Genomic DNA, 16618 nt, shown 5'->3' on the forward strand with positions numbered 1-16618 from the left:
GTCGAGCCGAGCAGATTGTAGACCGACACCGGCGTTTGGCCCATGCACATCCCAATATGGCTGTCCTGTGCCCATTCCGAGTACCCTGAGCAAGGGAAATTGATGATCTGTGAAAATAGTTAAAGACACCCATCTGAGTGGTGGTAGGGTGTTTCATACATGGCAGCCTCTAATGGTACTGGGCTGTATGGGGTATCACGCGGCACAACACCGGCTGGGTCATAGCGGCCTGAGTGCGGCGCTGGCTCCAGCTCTGGCTAACAAAATCCCTGCCCTTCCGTGACCGGAGTCCACGGGGCACGCACTGACTGCCCTTATCTGATGAGGCATGGGTCCGACTGCCATCCGGCAGAGCTGCCAAACAACCTTGGCCCCCGCTTACCTCAGCAAAGGACCGAGACTCAACCGCTGGGCCCAAGCGTGCGGTCTCAAAATAAAAAATAAAACATGGTGGCTCCACGGGTTAGCTTTCGAGCAGTGGCAGAGAAAATGCATTTGGGCTCATAAACTGCAGAAAGAAGCAGGCTGTGGATGACATCTCCATCGTCAAGGCTTAACCTTTAGAGAGGTTCACTGTTGAGTTAGACACATCATAGACACACAGTTTGAATATAAAATACCTCATATATATATACTTCGGCCAGAATACTATACTCATATACCTGCTCTTTTCCCCCCATTTCAAGACTTCATGTTCACTTTATGAGGATATTTATACACCACGCCTCATCAGAAAGATCAATCATCTCAATGAAGAATGCATATAAAAACAAGTTCACTAAAATTGTGTCATGGTACTAAATGCCCCCTGGAGATCTAAAGCATTTAAGCATAAATAATGGAGTAGAGGAAGTAGTGGAAAAGAAATTGGTCTGAAATTGAGGTGATTTGATCACAATAATTATAAAATGATTGAAATGTTTTATTAAGTATTAAATTTAATAATTTTAGGAACCTAGAAATAATTTATTCTCTTTTTTTATTCTTAAAATGGTCATCAAGTGCTTCAATTTAATTTAGCACAATGGTTCAAAACCATTTGATTGTTCAAATACCTTGACTTAACTTGTTATCTAGGTGTTCTTTGTCTGATTTTGACATACTTTATATACAGTCACAGTCAGTCTTTTAAATCTAGCTGCCTAAGACAAAGAGAAGCTTTGAAGTGGCTACAGTACTGAAATTAGATTATGTTTTACCCGAAGGCAAAGCCCGTACGTGTTTGTTTTGGTTGTTGAGCTTTGTGTTTTGTTTTGTTTTTATCTTCACCTTCGGAAAGTTAATTTTAACAGGTATATTTGATGCCAAAAATAGTATCCTTCCTCAGTTGGGAACAAAATTGACCATCCGTACAACCTTTATAGTGTTATTTTGTTTGATTTGTCATTTGCCAACCACCTGACTGCTGTCTATTTTGGATAACAATCTCAGAATTTAAATTTTTGCAACACGGGTACAGGAAAGGTTAACAACATTATTAACATGTCAATTGTCTGTGTTAGTGGGCCTGAATGCACTGTAGCACTTGACTGTGTCCTATATGTTAACATACAGTATGTACACTGTGTGATGAGAGAGGGGGGTGCATTTCAGTCTCAAAGAGGGAGAGAGCTCCTGTCTCTCTGTCAAGCTATGAAAAGGTTATCATTTACAGTCAGAGCCCCAAGCCTCCACTTCACATCAGAAATGTGCGTTTCCCCAGCTCTCCGGACTACAGTCTGCACCGCTCTGTTATTTGGACAGACAGCGGTGTCGGCCGCAGTTTGATATCTGAGGGCTGAGTTACAGTAATCAGAAGCGCCGAACGAGCAGCGGTATGTTTTGCGATGGTGTGCGCAAGGTCTAACAATGGATTGCCCAGGAGAGCCAGGGCGAGAGTATTTTATAGGAAATTGAAAAGGCCAGGAGGAGAGAGAGGCCACAATTGACTTTAACACACTCGGCTCGCCCTCAGTTCAGCGAGAGGCTGCCTGACCTAAATTCACTTTACCTCATTTGCCGGGACGTTTGTTTAGCCTCCTGGGCAAACACTTAGAGAAATGTTTGAAGCAGAAAAAAATGCATGCGCTTACGTACGTCATGTTTATCCGGAGACAGCCATCTGCAGGCATCCCTAGACGTCTGCAGCCCTCTAGTGGCCATTTTCTTTCATTTTTTGGTCTTTTAAGGGGAGAGAGCACTGGTGGTTTATGGAGATTTTCCTAAACCATCTTTGAAAGTTATTACCGGACAGAAAATCCAAGCTCTCTAAATCAACCTGCTTTGACGTCAGTATAGAGATATAAAAAAAACTAAAAGGAAAGTTTTAGTGTCAGTGTTTAAAGTACAGAGTGGTCTACTCCTTTATTTTAGGATAAGTATTGATAGATAGTTACATTGACTTGGAGTAGTGCCAATACTTTCTGTAACACGGAGCTTGCGAAAGTTAAAGCCTTTCAGCTGAGTGTTGTAATCGCCCAAGGGGACTGTATGCAGGGAAAAAGCATCTCCGCTAAACTCCAAGAAGGGAAAGCACTCTCACGTGAATTTTCTGCTGAAGACAGTAGTTATTGAAATAAGTCAGGTGCCATTTTTACAGTTTCAGGCCCTAATGAACGCGGTCTAAATAGAGTGTACTGAGAATGTACAGGTGAATCGGGTAAACATTTAGCACTCTGCTGAAGGTTTCTATTTAACCTGCAGGATGGGGGCGATTCTGAAGATTTTCTTTAGTTATTTTCTTGAAGGTGGGTTCTAATAGACTCAAACAGTTGAATGACTGCTTTAAACTTAGGAACAGTGGCTTTCCAGTGGAGAGATATACAGTAGTCTTTCTTGTGCATCGACTGGACCACACAGAAATACTGTATTCTCATTTGACTATGCGAGACTAGGTAGTTCAGCAGTGTCTCCCCCCAAAGTTGAAATGAAACCTGTGCCCCAAACTGTGGCGGTTTTGTCAGTTTCAGCTTGACTCACAGGAAAAGGGCATTCACAGTCAGTTGAACACATCATGTTCACTGTATCTGTAAATCCTGGTTTGAGTGAGATGCATAAAGTTTGTTTGCGGTGCAGACTGTAAGGGTCAGTGCATACTCCTGGCGATGTGCCTGTGAATCCACAGGCTTCAGTGACTGCCGCGGCTGTAACCGCTCGGCCCCAGCGAGTGTCTCAAAGGCCGTGACAAAGCTCCTCAGAGCTACCGCGCACACAGCCAGGAGAGGGGAAGAGAGAGATGCGGAGTAAGAGAGGGGGGGAGAGTGCGAGAGTGAGCGGGTGAGGAGAGTGAGAGAGAGGGTTTGAGAGAATGAGAGGGGGATAGGGTTTGAGGGGGAGAGTGAGAGAGAGGATTTAAGAGTGTGAGTGTGAGGGAGATGGGGAGAGTGAGAGCGGATTTGAGAGAGGGAGAGGGAGAGGGAGAGTGAGAGAGGATTGGAGAGAATGAGAAGGGGAGGGAGAGTGAGAGTGAGAGTCAGGGACAGTGAGAGAGTGCAAAAGAATGAGAGTGAGTGAGGGAGGGAGAGGGAGAGAGGGAGAGAGAGAATGAGAGGGAGAGAGAAAGACCAAGAGGAAGAGAGAGGGAGAGAGGAAGTGGAATAGAGGGAGGGAGAGAGAGATTGAGAGAGTCAGGAATGAGGGGAAAATTTCCTGGAGAAAGAGAGGGAGGAAGAGAGATGGTGAGAGAGCAGACTAGAGGGAGCGAGAGAATTGCAGGTACAAAACCGTCCTTGTCTGGGTTAAGAGCTTAATACCGGCCCTTATGTACGGTAATAAGTCATCTTCAAGATGATTACCAGCAGATATTATTTCTGTTCGCAGAGTAATTGCAGCGCTGGTGTGGAAACCAGTTATTATGTATGAGAAATTGCGTTAGCTGTGCCTGTTTACAGCAGACATCAATATGAGGGATGCTACCGAGCAGCGTAATGGATTTCGGCTCCCCGGAAAGCTTCCCGCCGGCCTGCCAGCCAAAAACCTCCAGTCATCAGAAAGCGGAAATATTTACGGGCCCGACTCCTGGAAGACGGGTGGGGAGGAACGAGGGTGAAAAACGGCTTTGTTTGTGTTGGAGACGTAGCGGCTAATCAGATTCCCCCCAACCCCCTCTCTCCCTCCCCTCCGCCGCGCTCTCCGACGGCTTGGCACCGGAGTCATCCTAGGACAGCCGCTCGACGTGCGTCTCTGACGTCAGCATCGAGCCGTGAGCGAGCGATAGAGGGGCCGCGTCGTCTTCGTTTCATGCCGCTCGCGCTGGTCCACGCTCCTCCGTGCTGCTCGGGGAAAACGGTGTGGAAGAACGGGCGCTATGTCCCCGACGCAGTGGTTTGAAGTGGTACAAAGGGAAATGAAAACTAGGCGCGTCGTTTTTGTGAGCGGACCTGAACCGAGGCTTGGATCCGTATCTCAATTGAAGCCACGATAAATACGTACATAACGTTACAGCCTTTTAATTTCAGTTTATTTCAAACTTCCGCATTTTTCGAAAGTACACAGAACAGAACCGCTATGAGAAAGACTGTACACCTGCACTCCTGGTTCCCTGTGTCCTCAATGGTGAGAAAGTCCCCCCAAAAAAACTCCCAGATGTAAACAGGCCTCTACCATCAAATGCAGCTTGGTTATTGTTACTAATGGCAGCAGCACATTTTATGGAGATGTGGAAGAACAGGCACTATGTGCCTGAAGCTTTGAAATGGTACAAAGGGAAATAAAAAATAGGCACCACACAGTTTTGATAATATTGTCCATTTTTATCGAAAGATCCATTTCCACATAGAGGAAGTAACCTGTAAGTGCCCATTCATTCAGAAAGGGGGGGTGGGGGATTTTGCTTCCCCTGCCACACCCTCTCTGCTCTGTGTGTGTGTGTGTGGTTATTTTTCACTCTGACTTTGGCATTTATTTCCAGTATTGCAATACAGAAGTGTATTACTTATGTTCTTTGCCTCAGCATGTTTTTGTTTTTTAGAGCAGCCTGATCCAATGCTTGATTCGATATCTCAATTGAAGCCACGATAAGTACATATACTCTCAGTGAGCACTTTATTCAGTGTTTATCAGACTTATTTTTTATACTTAAAAAAATAAGTCTAAAGTCAAATAATTTAATAATATCTAATAACTGCCACATGATTGGCTGATTAAATATTTGCATGAACAAGCTGGTGTACAGGTCTACCTAATAAAGTGATCACTGATTGTATCACGTTGCACAACGTATTCTGCATATTCTGCTGTCGATCAATCAATCACATTTGTATTTGCAGTGTAATTTATGTATTGGTAAAAATGTATCAAACTGAAATGAAAGCTTTTCTCTGAAGAGGCAATGGGGGGGGGGGGGACTGTGGGATTTATATTTTAAAAATAAATAAATAAAGATCAAGTCTGGGATAGCAACTGATTAGATATGCTGAGGTCCATAAAGCTAGTCTGTTCCTGTGCAGTTAGATGACGTCAAACACTGATGTCATAGCACAAACAGGACAAACAGGTCATTTTCTCCAGCTGACGGCACATAGGCAACATTAACAATAATAATTGTATGATCACGTAGTCATAGACACAGCCCTGGCCTTAGCAAGTCTTCATTTTAACATAGCTGGGGCACATACACAGTAGCTAAAAGCAGTTGGTGTATAGAATATGAAGATACAACAGGGCAGTTGCTCTAACATTACATTATAGACGCTCTTATCCAGAGTGACGTACAACAAAGTGCATTCCCATAACCTAGGACAAGTGCACTGAAAGACCCTAGAGGGTAGTACAGTTTCAAGTGCTTGGAATGACCACAAAGATAAGGACCTGGGCCTTGTAGATTAATAACAAATGATGACAAAGGATTATATCTATACAACCATTTTAGGAAATGCAATGCTAGTAGTCATGACGTATACACTTATGCAGGAACAGAAATAAACAGCCTACATAGGCAAATAGCAATAAAACCATCCAAGCGAACCCAACCCTAGTAATAATGAAAAACACAATTGTGAGAACTAAGAATAACAATTAACATTCACTCGTCAATTAGAGATTACTGGGCGGTAGGGAGGGATGGGGAGAGGTGCAGCTTGAAGAGGTGCATCTTCAGTGTGCGTTTGAAGGTACTCCGAGCCTTTAATCAGAGCCTCTGTTGTTCTAACCTCTACGGGGAGGTCGTTCCACCACCTTGTTGTGTTGAAAATGTGTACATATTTGTTTTGGGTCTTTTCTGTGCTTGAATGATCTTGCTTGGTGAAATTAAGCCAACACAGAAGGCACTTTTTGAGACTATTTTATTGGTTCCAATACACCAATACAGTAAAGCAAAGAAAAGTATTTGAATCTGATATAATTACATATTTGACCCAGGTCTGGTGTGTGTAACCTCCTGCAGAAAACCTTGGAGACATGCACCGTCTGCGCTGAGCCCATCATGGAGCGGATCCTCCGGGCCACTGACAGGGCCTACCACCCCCACTGCTTCACCTGCGTGGTGTGCCACCGCTGCCTGGATGGCATACCCTTCACCGTGGACACCGCCAACCACGTCCACTGCATCGAGGACTTCCACAAGTAAGGCCCCCTCCAAAGTCCCGACCTGAGCAGACTCCCCAAGCCCGCTCGTAGCCTGACGTCACAACTTGTAACAAACTTCCCGGAATCACCCTCAGGCAGGCCCGGGAAGGCTCACAAACCTAGGACCAATAAATCATTTATTTTGATGTCATTTCTTGGGCCTGGTCACAAACCTGGAACACAGATATAGCCCAATTTCCCCTTGGGATCAATAAGTATCATAGCACACCATTCTCACAATATAACAGTAAAAATTCTGCAAAGATTATACTGTTCAATAAAACTATACACAAGTACATAGAGAATGTCTGAGGAAGTGGGAGTGCATGTAGGAGAGGGAAATATATGTACATGTAGGATAATAAAATGAGAAAAAATATGTTGCTGTACACTACACGGTAGCTCAATGTGAATATACTGTAGGTAATGTGGATTAAAAAGTACTGCAAAAGCCTGCAAAGTAGCCGAATGAAAGTGAAGGTGGTTGTAACTATTTCTGCACAGCTCCAAATGGCAAGCCTTTGTAGGAGAAATTTGTTGAAGCACATTGTTCCCTATGGTTAACATCACAGAATTCTACTTTTGAGTACCAGGACAACGGCAGTTTCATGTTTAGACTCTTTGGCTTTGTGTTTTTAAGCTGCGTGTTTTTTGCTTCAGGTGCACTTTGTAGCCCTGGAGAAAGTAAGCCTTTTCATTTCAGTTTATTTGAAACTTCCACATTTTCTAAACGTACACAGAACACAACCGCTATGAGAAACACTTTACACCTGTACTGCCGGTTCCCTGTGTCTTCAATGGTGAGAAAGTGCCCCCAAAAAAGTCATGTGTTTTCTAGTTATTGTTTTTTTTAAGCAGCCACAAGGAACTGCAGATGGCTTCCCGCAGGCCCTGGTGAAACATAAAGCCGCCTTTGTGTCTAGGAACATCCAGTTAGCGCAGGTGTTTGAACGGATCTGATACGACGCGCCCATCGAGACTTCCTTTGTCAGTGCTGTGGCTTGACTCTGCTGACCACTCTGTCCACTTCCTGGTTTTCGCCATTCAAGGCGCCCCTTATTGAATAAGTCTGTTCCTCTCTTGAGGTCACCTGATTAGCCCAGGGCCGTGAGCTCATCCTTCCTTGCCGCTGGAGATGGCCGTTCCCCCTGTGTCACGGCTCAGAGATCCCTTTCTTTACTTGAAATATGGGCGTCCTTGTCCCAATTCACCCCACGCTCAAGCCCCAAGTCCCCTTAGTTTGTCTCTGCTGATATAAGGGCTAGGTAGCTTGTACAAGGCGTAGATTAGACTTGCCCAGCCTCCAGTAAGCTGTCTGGGGTATTGACTCAAACTATGAGCATTGCACCAGCTCACTGATTTCAGGTTCTTTCGGTCCCATTCTGACTTAAGCCTAATTCAGGGGTTTTTAGAGTACGACTGTAACATTATAATGGGTTAGCCTCCTAATTAATACCAGTGCTTTTTAATTGTGCTCTGGGTTTGAAAACTTCTCAGGTAAAAACAAAATCATTTTTACACCCCCTGACCTGTAAATTTATAACAAAATAATATGTTTATTTGTTCTGTTTTCATACCTTTTCATACCTGAATTGCTTGTTCATTTATTTGTTTGTTCATTTGCAAGTATCGCTTCACCTCTGCGCCTCCCTTGCAACTCTCACCTCACACTTTGAAAACCTCTGGCCTAATTAATTTAGTTACCTTTTGTTAATATATAATATGATTTTTTGGTCTGTTATGTGGCCATTTCCCAATTCAAAGTTACTCATTTCAGAATATAATGACTCTGTATACTTTGAGTTGACCTTGAGTCCCTTTCAGATCCATAGATGTTCCATCTATGTGAGAAGTTCCAGTCATGATTAATTTTCAGCCAGTTAACTGCAGTTGCTCATTCTCAACTTCCTTCTGAATTTTAAAAAAGGTTTTCTGTCAGAAGTACTGTTTTGAATCCAGAAGATAAAAAAAAGAGTTTATAAAAATTGCTCTAAAATTAAGTTTTTCTAAATTAATTTTGTCTTGTATACCCTCAAATGAGGCTGTGAATTTAATCATATTAATGGTTCATGGACCTGGGGAAGTGAGAGCTGTGCTATGAACAATGTTGTCTATTAACCGAGCATAAACTGTCTGTTTCTCCTGCATTTTCCGCTTAGTTATCAGTGGGGCTATCTTAGTAATTTAATGCATCCAGTCTAGATTTCATTTTAGCCATAGTTTTACTGCAATATCTAACAGTGTCCTCTTTATCACTTAGGAGCTGAACTGGGGTGGGTTTCCTGAAAGCCTCTTAATGCTAAAAACCTCTTTAAATGCATCTTACAATCCTTCTTAAAATAATGTAATTACACATCCTTACTGAAAGTGTCTCTTTAGTTCCCTCCATAAGTTACGGGTGATCAAGACCACTTGTTTACAGCAAAGAACCTCTTTACTGTAAGACACTGTTCGCAGCCTCTGGCAGCACTCACAATATGTATGCACTTTCTATTCATGCTTATAATCACAGCCTGCAATTACCTAAGAAGTGTAGTTGCCTCATAGTCTATTATTTTTAATGTAACCTACACTCAGTGAGCATCTTATTAGGTCGTTATTAGACTTATTTTTTAGACTTATTGGTCGTCTGCTGCTGTAGGCCCATCCACTTAAGAAGTTTGACGCATTGAGTGTTCATTGTAGTGGTTTTCTTCTATGAATCATAACTTTTCCACAAGAAACTAATGGCACTTTAATTGTTAAATGTGATCTAGCAGAGGTAATTAGCAAGCATTAACCATACACTCACTTAGCTCTTTATTAGGTATTTATTAGCCATATTGTTGTTGCTCTTCTGCATGTAATGTGTGTTTATTTGTGTTACTGTCACCTTCCTGTCAGCTTTGACCAGTCTGGCCCTTCTCCTCTGACCTCTCTCATTAACAAAGCTTTTTTGTCTGCAGAACTGCTGCTCACTGGATATCTTTAGTTATTTTAAGAAGTGTGTTGTTCATTTTTTTTCAAGAGTCCATCTAACAAGTGGTTTCGGGAAATCCACGTAATGAGAATGTTCTTTGATTATGAATCTTGTTAACACGCTCGCTAATCCAAAGATGGACTTTAGTTTCATACATGAAGCCTATTGGCCAGCGGAGGATGGGCATGCCCCTATTGCCGGGTTCCTCCCAAGATTTCTTCCCATCAGGGAGTTTTTTCATGCCAACCCATGAAACCCACCCCTGATAATTAATTCCTTTTATCTTACGTGATCATTTCCAGACATTGCAACCTACATAGAGACATTTTCGAAACAACACTTTCACATTTTGCTCAGGATGTAACACAAACTATGGCTCATTCTGCCTTTTAACAGTTGATTCTCTACCCAGCAGTCGGTGACTCATCTCCTTCTTCCCGCCAGGAAATTTGCTCCCCGCTGCTCCGTTTGTAAGGAGCCCATCATGCCCACTCCGGGGCAGGAGGAGACTGTGCGCATCGTGTCGCTGGACCGGGACTTCCATGTGCAGTGTTACCACTGTGAGGTGAGTCCACCCCCTCCCTACCTCCTAACAAACCACTCTCTGGTCACGACTCCACCTGAAAGACTTGCATCCCCTGCTGAAAAACAACAGCTTAGGTTTAGCTGGTTGACCAGTTCAGACCAGCTCCCAGCTCAACATGGTTTAGCTGGTTGACCAGTTCAGACCAGCTCCCAGCTCAACATGGTTTAGCTGGTTGACCAGTTCAGACCAGCTCCCAGCTCAACATGGTTTAGCTGGTTGACCAGTTCAGACCAGCTCCCAGCTCAACATGGTTTAGCTGGTTGACCAGTTCAGACCAGCTCCCAGCTCAACATGGTTTAGCTGGTTGTCCAGTTCAGACCAGCTCCCAGCTCAACATGGTTTAGCTGGTTGACCAGTTCAGACCAGCTCTCAGCTCAACATGGTTTAGCGGGTTGACCAGTTCAGACCAGCTCCCAGCTCAACATGCTTTAGCTGGTTGTCCAGTTCAGACCAGCTCCCAGCTCGACATGGTTTAGCTGGTTGTCCAGTTCAGACCAGCTCCCAGTTTGACATGGCTTGACCAGCTTAAGCTTGGCATGTTTTGAAACAGCTCGGACAAACTACCAGCACTAGCTGGTTGACTAGCTGGCATACCCAGCTACTGTAGACCAGCTCTATGTCCAGCTTGTCCAGCTCAGCTTTCAATCTTAACTGGATTTTACAACGGGGTCTAGCCTCTTGCTACCCTAGAATCCGGCTCCTGGGTCTTTTCAGCCCAGGTCAGCCTCTGGATGCCTCAAAGTAATACCCTGTCCTGAGGATATCACTATGTCACAGTGGCCCCCTTGTAGTCTGGTGATGCTGTCAATTGAGGAGACCTTGTGCTTTCTATGCCTGGGTTATTGAGGGCTGAACATGCTTGTTGAGAGCTCAAGTTCAAGTTGAGCTTTATTATCCCGTAGGGAAATTCAAGTAGCGCAAACTGAAAATTAACGTTGTAGAACCATGAACACCCAGAGCACAGCTGACTCGAGGGTCACCGCAGAAGCAACAACTCTACCTGTTGCCCTGGAAACCCCAAAAATGAATAATTTAGAGAATGGTGGGTGATCAGGAAATGAAAGAAACATTCCTGTTGCTTCCACTGGCCAGAGTGAGTTGCCTCTGCTGATGTGTCTGTGCGTCTGTCCCTCTGCTGATGTGTTTGTGCATCTGTCCCTCTGCTGATGTGTCTGTGCGTCTGTCCCTCTGCTGATGTGTCTGTGCGTCTGTCCCTCTGCTGATGTGTCTGTGCGTCTGTCCCTCTGCTGATGTGTCTGTGCGTCTGTCCCTCTGCTGATGTGTCTGTGCGTCTGTCCCTCTGCTGATGTGTCTGTGCGTCTGTCCCTCTGCTGATGTGTCTGTGCGTCTGTCCCTCCGCGGATGTGTCTGTAAATCTGTAGTAGAAGAAGAATGTATTAGTGCTTCACAGTCAGCAATTTACTTACATCATTGCATCATGTATACGAGTTATATAGCAAATAATGCATTTACAAAAGAAATGGGACAGGGATGAGCAGTGGGCTATAGGATGTGTTTATTCCTGAGTCTGGCGAGATAAGGAATAGGGGAGTTCAGGTAATGGCCTGTTCTAGTTTGTGGGATGTTCAGTTTACGGCAATGCTGGTGGTGCGTCCAGATATTTGCTCTCGAGTAGGAGGGAGCTAGCGAAAAAACTAGGACAACTGCAAGGAGCAGGCTAATTTCAAGCAGATCTTATCCCTCGTCATCATGAGGGAGAGGAATCTCAAGGTGTTGAGTGCTTGCTGGTGCTGTAACTGCGAAAATCTGTCCCTCGGGTGATGTGTCTGTACGTCCCTCCCACAGGACTGCAACTCCCTTCTGTCTGAGGGGGACAGCCAGGGTTGCTACCCCCTGGACGGCCACGTCCTCTGCAAGGCCTGCAACTCCGCCCGTGTCAAGGCCCTCTCCGCCAAAGCCAGCACTGACCTCTGAAGGACCCTGCCCACACTCCCTCCCTCTCTCCCTTCAAGTGCACACCCGTACACACATACCTTCACCTCACGCACCGCACACCCCGGATCAACCCTTCGTCTTGGTCCGAGAGTGGCCGGGTCACTTCACTCAGAATCAAAATGCCTCTGTAGGGGTTGATGGTCTTCTTGTTAACGCGGACTGTCTCATAAGTTCTTTAACTCTTTCAGTCCCAAGCCCAATATGAAGTGGCTACACCCAAATCCCAAGGTGTTTTGGCTTTGGTTGAGAAACTTTAGAAAGTTGAGAAAATTTAGTAGGATTTTAATAGGGGCTCAAAATAATAGTATAGCAGCCATTTTGAAACGGTATAAGGTTGGGATTTTATGGTAGTTACGCTTCAGTGCCATATAGCGCTCTTGGGACTGAAGGATTAACCCCACAAGATACTCTGTCACTTCTTGTTCAAATTGAAATGCATGGCTCCCTATCATGGAGTCCAGAACATTACAAATGAAAATGAATTCAAGTGGCAACCAATATTGTTATTGGAAAATAGAGCTGGAAACTCCTGTTGTACAGAGCTGGGAGGGAACGGGAGGGAACAAACACGGTCGCTGAAATATGTAGTCGCCTACTCATTCCAGAACCACAGTTATATTCTCTTCTCTGTTAATTTCATTGTGCATGAGGGAGGTCACTCCAAAATGTCCCACAATTGACCTGTGTGGCATTGGCTGCCCAGGGCACAATTTCACTGAAATCAGCACCCCTCTGTGTTTACATCCTCACACCAAACACGCCCGGCTTTGGCACACAACTTTAAGTGCCTTTCAGTGAAGCAGTAAAGGGACCAAGCACTTTTATTTACAGTGCTTGTTATGCAGTGCATGTAATGTGCCTTTTGATTATAAGCATCATTACCATTAATTTTACAATAGTTATTGCTAGCTGTATGCAAGTGTATTTGTATGTAAGAGTATATTCAGAATATATTCAGTTTATTGAAATTTCACTCACCTTATTGTTATGGATATGGCTAATGTATGTCTAACTGCTTCATGTATGCCCAATGTCTACTTTAAATGGTTATCTGTACTCCATTCCATGCTTGAGAATATAAGCTCAGAATCTAATAGCAGTGGACATTCTCTTCTATTCACAATACCCTTAAGTAAAAATATTTCCGCACTATTCTTGCACAGAAGCCTTTATACTCCCACACAAATGCAAGTGTTGACAATTTTTATTCACAAAGCGGTTTTGCAAATTAGTTTTATTATATTTATATTGTGAAGAAACAAAACAACATTATTGCTATTGCTCTCATAGCAAAAATTAAGAACAAATGTTGATCAAAACCCAGCTGCTCCAATACATGGCTTCTATTGTAGTGTATATTTGTGGCAACAGGTGGTGTGTGATTTTAACAGGTAGGCAGAAACATTTTCGCAGGGAAGCCATTTTTAATGTTTGATGTTTCTCTTACTTTTACAATATGATATACCTGTTGGCTTCTCAAACCAAGTAAAACATTCTAAACAAATGTAGATACCAATGAAAGTTGGCATTTTCTTGTTTTCATTTGCATTTCCATTATGGCTAGTGTTCAAAAAATGTTTAAGTATAAAAACTACAATGAAACCATATGCTCCATCCAAGGCAAAGGTTCTCCTCAATCACAGTGTAGAATGTATCTATACTGAATTTATTCTGTGGTGTGTGCTGGGGAGTGCTTTAAATGAAGAATTACAATTTTCTGAGTTTTTGAGGATTTTTCAAAATGGTCTAATCCTGATTTATATGTGTTATTGTCACTGTGATACATCTGTGACAAACTCATCAAGATTTTTTCTCCCCAATTTATTTCTTGTCTTCAAGCCCATAAATACCTTGCTGCAAGAATACAGAAATTTGTCATATTTAACTGATTCTGCCTGTTTCCTCTGCTTTCTTTTGGCTGTTTTTCCTTATGCTGGTCTCAGCATGCACAGTAGGTTAAGACAACTTTTGAAAAAGGCTTTGCTGGCAGTTTATATTTGCAATTGAACACATTAATACTTTATTAATACTGCTGTGCAAGTTGCTTTTTTTCTGTGAAGGAAATATTCAAATTGTAGGTCTTTAAAATACCAATTTCAAATTGGGGTGAAAAGCTGTCGTACCCTGTGTTTATCATTGTAGGTCACACTATGAACACTTTGATCTCACTGTTCAGAAATTTACTTTCAACTCTTTCTTGATAATCTTGAGTTCCAAAATGTGAACATGGTCATGCAGTCTTGAAACATAAGCACATTTTCTTACTGCCTGGCCTGGCCATGAGGAGATGGCCAGGCTGATGACGAGCACATGACACGGGATTGACGGCTTTCTCTGTTAATCGCGGACCTGAACACACATCGTAAAGATGCCCCTATCTCCATTTTCAGAGTCTCAGATATGTAGTCTGGGAACAGCCGGTGGGTATGCTCCAGCAGAGAGCCATGCCTTCTTTGTGGCCTCACTGCCATTTTGTCTTGACCTCACAGACATTGCAGGCAGATTGCTTGTGTCAGTGGGGAGGGTAGGGAGGGGTGTGTGGGTAAATTTACTTTTCACTGCAAGAACATTACACTCGGCTAAGCTTTTTTGACAAAGATGCTGTAGACCATCTGATTTATATATATTTTTTCCTGCACAGGCTGTTTTTATCCCCCACTGCTTCTGTCCATATACAAGCATACAGCGTATCCTGTACTAATATACAATATGCTGTATAATTTATGTCTCACTTTAATCACCGTGCTGCATCACAAGAATGTATAAAACCATGTATAAAAATAGATTTGCACATGATTTCTGCATTTAGTTTTTTGTAACATTTATCACAATATGTTTGACTCTTCCATTGAAAATTGCACATTTTGAACCTCAGTATCTCACCAGTTTGAAGACCAATCTCAATGTAATTTCACAGGTCTACTGCAATGGCAACAGGCTCGCAAATTTTGGTATACCTAAGTCACGCTGTTTCTGTGTTTCGGATACCCCTAAAACTAATTTGTGCACAAAAATAACTACATCGGTAGACACAATGCTAATATAGATCAGGCTAATCTAAAGTTCTAAATGAACATGAGACCATTCTAATGGAGAGCAGGCTGATGTTAGTGCCGATCAATTTAATTTCCTGTCTTTTGAGGCTTTCAGCAAATGCAAAAACTTCACTTAAAACATAGTTTCTTTGTGATTAATATCAATGTTATGTATTGCTCTCATTTATACTACTACAACATTCAGACAAAAGAGCTCTTTGATGTGTACATTATGAAGGCCTGTGTCATATGTTTTGTGATATCTGTTCACATAGAATTTCATTTTGAATCAGTATTTACACTGCAGTTGTTGAATTTATCCCTGTTATAGTTAGGTAACTTACAGAAATAACTGCTATAGGACAAATTCATGATGGCAGGGAATAATTCACGGTAATTCAATGTACTCCATGTTATTCTTGTATACACCAGTCAGCTAAACACATGGAAATTCTGAGGTATCCCCTTCACTTTCTCCATTCTTGTAATTTTGGCAAAAGGAAATGGTTCAATCAAGTACAGAAATTGTGTGTTGATGTAATTAATTACGCAATGTTACTTCTTTCTGTTTGTCCTGTATCACAGTTAACTCGTTTGATACTTTACAGCCTTTGAATGTCTCCACCACTTATGCACACGTCTCTGGAGGTTTTCAAAGCCCCACTCGATTATCTGTAAAAATGCCCTTAAGCCACATTCAGTTGATGTAAAGAGGGTCAGTGGGACAGCTTTTTTCTTACATGGATGTCAAAAGAATACACTGATCTCTATTATAATGGATACAATATCCTTTGACATCTCACTGTGCAAGAACATCTTTTATTGAATAGATGTACAGCTCTGCTCTTTGTGGTTTTCTTGTAAGCATGGATACAAAAGAGCGCAGTTTACTATTAACTGCAAACATTCACTATCAACTGTTAAAATAGCTTTCTGTGTTCCAATTAAAGGACATGCCGCCTTCTTTGAATGACTTTGGGCAGACCTTGAAAGATCAATGGAGATGTACTGTACAATATTTCCAATATTTACTGTACACTTTTATTTTTTTCTTCCGTCTGTAATACTATACAAACTACTGTACTTTTTTATTTCCAAAATGGTCAATGTAATTCACATTGACTTGTACCAAAGGATATTTGACCAAAACTATTAAGTATTTGTGTATGTGCTATTCCCTTTTAATAAAAGATTTCCAAAAAAAGAATTTTGTCATGTAATTTCACTCATTACAGACGACCTGAAAAATGTATTTTTGTTCAATGTCCTGCATGTACTGGCTGAAATTTAATTTCTTCGCTGGTACTCTAGGCTGTATTAATGAACTGCATTTTTCCTGGGTTTGCTCTTCATGCCTTGAATAGTAATTTACCTACAATTTACAGAAGCGACTATCTAATATTTAAACTGAATCACTTGCTAGTTTTGACCTCCATTGCACTCTAAAAAGGAATGGCATGTCTGTCTATCAATGTCTGTGTATTTTCAAATTCAAATTGATTTGCTGGCATAAGATAAATTGTATATCACCAAAGCACA

General features: G+C 42.5%; 1 protein-coding gene across 8 annotated transcripts in view; it reads left to right on the forward strand.

The window, feature by feature from the left end:
- lpp (LIM domain containing preferred translocation partner in lipoma) overlaps positions 1-16286 on the forward strand; it is a 273606-nt gene extending 257320 nt beyond the window's left edge. For all 8 annotated transcript variants that reach the window (XM_061240899.1, XM_061240898.1, XM_061240902.1 and 5 more), the window contains 3 exons: positions 6362-6540; positions 9947-10067; positions 11895-16286. In XM_061240899.1, the coding sequence (XP_061096883.1) occupies positions 6362-6540; positions 9947-10067; positions 11895-12023 (429 nt within the window). In that variant the 3' untranslated portion in view covers positions 12024-16286. The remainder of the gene's footprint in view (positions 1-6361; positions 6541-9946; positions 10068-11894) is intronic.
- Positions 16287-16618: the final 332 nt, after the last annotated feature.

Source organism: Conger conger, chromosome 4 (assembly GCF_963514075.1).
Source record: "Conger conger chromosome 4, fConCon1.1, whole genome shotgun sequence".
In the NCBI taxonomy this organism is placed as follows: domain Eukaryota; kingdom Metazoa; phylum Chordata; class Actinopteri; order Anguilliformes; family Congridae; genus Conger; species Conger conger.